The 3362-nt window shown below is 60.9% G+C and overlaps 1 protein-coding gene across 1 annotated transcript; it reads right to left on the minus strand.

Moving 5' to 3' along the window:
* Positions 1–908: 908 nt before the first annotated feature.
* LOC136523907 (uncharacterized) lies at positions 909–2211 on the minus strand. The gene is made up of 3 exons (XM_066517429.1): positions 2071–2211; positions 1124–1412; positions 909–982 (listed from the first exon to the last, which is right to left on the minus strand). The coding sequence occupies exons 1-3, from the start codon at positions 2209–2211 to the stop codon at positions 909–911; spliced, it is 504 nt and encodes a 167-aa protein (XP_066373526.1).
* Positions 2212–3362: the final 1151 nt, after the last annotated feature.

A 3362-nucleotide genomic window follows, 5' to 3' on the forward strand; every position in this document is an offset into this window, starting at 1 on the left:
CCATCGTAGGGCTCAGCGTTACGATAACACCATAAGGGAGACTTGGCTTTGCTTTTGCAGAGGTGCCCATCGCAGGGCTCGAACAAGACTCGGATCTTGCTCTGCAGAACCGAGCCTCCCTCGGGGGCTAGAAGGGGGAACTCCCCCCTAAGTCCCATGCACCATTTTTTAGTTGTTTTTCGAAAAAATTTCTACGCCAAACTCTCTAGCATGCTCCGATGAATCGATTGTAAAAAACCTAAGGACCGAAAGACTGTCTCAAGGCCAAAAGGCCGGCCGAGTCACGAGACGGCCTATGCCTCCGGGCTACGGCACTCCCTTACCACCTTTTGCCCGAGGGGCAGCTTAGGCTCCGAGGAAGTTTTTTGCAAGAGATATGTTCAGAGACGAGATAGATGGCAGAGGCTCAGAAATACAATAAAAAATGATTAAGAAGCATAGACGCATAAGTACTTTAAAAACAAAAAAGGCCTTGATGGCCACAAGTGTCACGGTACGACAATAACCCCAATCTGTTTACATGGCCCCTTTGGCCCAGGTCAAGGCTCAGGGTCGCCAGTGTCGGCGGATGGTGTTGGAGGAACCACCTCCTCTTTGAACAGTTTGGCTAGCATCGTGCCGGGGCCCTCAGCCGCCTCCATCAGCTTCGTGACCTCCTCATTGGCCTCGTCGTCATCCTCCGCCAAGACGTAGCCGTCGCTGACCGCCTCGAGGTTGACCCCGATGTAATGCGAGGAGACAATGGCCAGGGCACGCTTGACGCCCGTGTGCAGCGCCCCCTGGAGCCGCTCGCGCATGTGGCCACTCAACGCGATCAGGCGGCCCCTAAGGGAGCTACCCGACTCGACCCCCTCAACCTCCAGGGCCTCGTAGGCAGTACGGGTGGCGCTCTGCAGTGCGTTGTGCTCCTAGATCTCGGCCTCGAGCACCGCCTGCACTTCAACAGAGGCCTCAGTTGCCCGTGAGACCTCCTTCTCCAACTCTGTGCCAAGACAAGCAGGATGGGGTTAAGCACAGAAGGAAATAAGCCAAACAGGGGGCGAAGGCCTACGGGACTCACCCTCAGCTTTCTCTTTCCAGCTTTTGACCTCGACCCGAGAGGCCTCGGCCTTTTCCTTCTAGCCTAAGGCCTCGACCTGGGAGGCCTTAGCCACTTTGAGGGCCTCTGCCAGGGTGCCTTTCATCAGCAAGTGCGTGCCCTGCTTTGCCCCTAGCTGCCCAGCGAGGGCCTTGGCAGAGGCCGTCGCTTCTTCAGCCCGGGACCTGAAGGTGTCCCACTCGTCGGCCACCCGGGTCAGCTCCTCCTCTAGCTCCTTGATCCGTGCCACTAAAGGGGCGGCCTGCTCCCAAGCCGTGGCCGCCTTAGCTGTCATATCAGCACAGCAAAGGCGGAGGTCCTCCACCTCCACGCTCTGCGCCGACAGAAGCTCATTGGCATTGGCGAGCAAGTCCTTTTGCTGCTGGAGCTGGTCCCAGACGTCCCTCTCCCGCCGGAGGAACAACGACTTCCCGAGGGACCGGGCCTCGAGCTCCTAGATAGGCAGAACAAACATCAAGTACTACGAGAAAACTAGGAAAAAGATGACACAACACCAGGAAAGAAAGCATGCACCTGGGCAACCCCGGGCAGATCGTCAGCAACGACAGACAGCACTGTCTGTAGTGATCGCTCCGCTAGACGGTGGTATTGCTCAAAAGTGCTCCAGCGCCCCCCTCGGCCGCGTCCTTAAGGGTGAACAGAGGCTCCCCCTCAGGGTCGTCCTGGCTCCACCATAAGACACGTGGGTGATCCCACCTGCGGGGCTCGGGTTGTACCCGCACAAGGGCTAAGCTTCCCTTGTCAGAAGTCAGAGCTGGCTGCCCCACGGTGCTAGCCGCTTCGGCATCCGCAACCTCCTTCCCCCGAGAAGTATCATCGGAGGAGATCGAATGGACCTCCACTTCCCGGGCGCTCTCCTATGATGGCGGTGGGCCTTGGACCGGGGGCGGTATTGAAGCTTGCCCTGCCTCTGTCTCCGCTTCCTGGGGCACCGGCTTCGCCCCGGCCTCGATGGTCCTAGGCGCCCTGACCTCCATCGCCTCAGCCTCGGAGGTCCGGGGGGCCTCGGCCTCGCCCTCGGTGGCCTCGGTGACTGAGGGCGCCTCGGCTTCATCTGACTCATGGGCCTCGGCCTCGCGGGGCATAGGCTCCTTCTCCTCCGCTTGCTCCATGGCCACCTCAGCCACCTCTCCTTGGGCGTCTGGCTCCTTTGGGTCAGCCCTGGCCGAGGCCGCGCCACGCTATATGGCGGCTTGCGCCTCCATCACCCATTGGGCGGTGGAGCTGGTGCTCACCTTGAGTGCCTTACGTGGCGCCAGGGCGGGCACTTCCGCCTGACGCTTTTGATTGAAGGCAAAGCACCGACAAGGTCAGCATACGACCAAGGGACGTTAGGGAGATGCTGCAACTCCACTGACAAAACACTTACCTCGAATGGGGACACAACCGCTTTTGCACTGTGTCCCTCGCCCTCCGCAACAGCGGTGGTGGTGGCAGAGGCACGGCCTCCGTGTCCGTCGGTGCCGGTCGGCCCTCGCCGGACTCCGGCACCCCCTCGACCCTCTGCAGAGGCGGTTCCGTCGCCCCCGCCACCGCTTGCTCCACCTCCACCGTCAAACCCACCGGGCTGATGGTGCGCTTCCCCAATGCCCGTACCTCGGGCGTGTCGGCCTCGGCCCCGGGGCGGGCGATCGCCAGCCCCAAGGCATCCTCTCCCCCTCCTCCTGGAGACACCGGGCCACTCGCCGATGCCCCAGGCGCAGTCCCCCCGACGTCAGGGAGATGGTCCAAGGGACCCTGCCCCGCCTCGCTATCGTCAGCACCGCTTGAGGAATCCGACAACGACAGCGATGGAGACAACTCCACTAGGAGACCATCGTGCCTCTGCTGCCGGTGACGTTTCTCTAGCTCCTCGCGCTCAAGGTTCTTCCTCTTGCACCTTGCCTCCTCGGCATCCTTCTGCTTCTTTTGCGCCTCGGCATGCGCCCTGTTCACTGCTCGCCACTCTGTGTCCTCGGGAACAGGTGGCGGGGAGGCTCGCACATCCCTCATCCCCTGTAGGAACAACGAACGCAAATAAGGGAACAAGAAAATGTAAGGAGCAAGGAAGCCTCAGGGGCAACGGCAGCGTGGGACACACCAGAGAGATGTACCGCCATGTCGGGTGCATCAGGAATAGGGTCAGACCACTATTGCTCAGCCGCCCCTCCACCGTCTCTCTCACCCGACGTAGAATCTCCTCGTCGGAGAGGGCGACGGCGGACATCCGGACGCCATCGATCGGCTCATCCGGTGTCATCTCAAATAGGTGCCACCACCGAGC

The sequence above is a fragment of the Miscanthus floridulus genome, chromosome 18, assembly GCF_019320115.1.
Source record: "Miscanthus floridulus cultivar M001 chromosome 18, ASM1932011v1, whole genome shotgun sequence".
Classification (NCBI taxonomy): domain Eukaryota; kingdom Viridiplantae; phylum Streptophyta; class Magnoliopsida; order Poales; family Poaceae; genus Miscanthus; species Miscanthus floridulus.

Bases quoted from the DNA above. Each gene is read 5' to 3' on its own strand.
- LOC136523907 (XM_066517429.1), bottom strand. From the start codon at position 2,211: ATGGAGCAAGCGGAGGAGAAGGAGCCTATGCCCCGCGAGGCCGAGGCC. The intron at 1,413-2,070 runs GTCAGGGCGCCT...CTGTCGGCGCAG, and splicing joins CCGAGGCTGAGGCGATGGAG to AGCGTGGAGGTGGAGGACCT. The intron at 983-1,123 runs GCTAGAAGGAAA...GTCTTGGCACAG, and splicing joins CTCCCAGGTCGAGGCCTTAG to AGTTGGAGAAGGAGGTCTCA.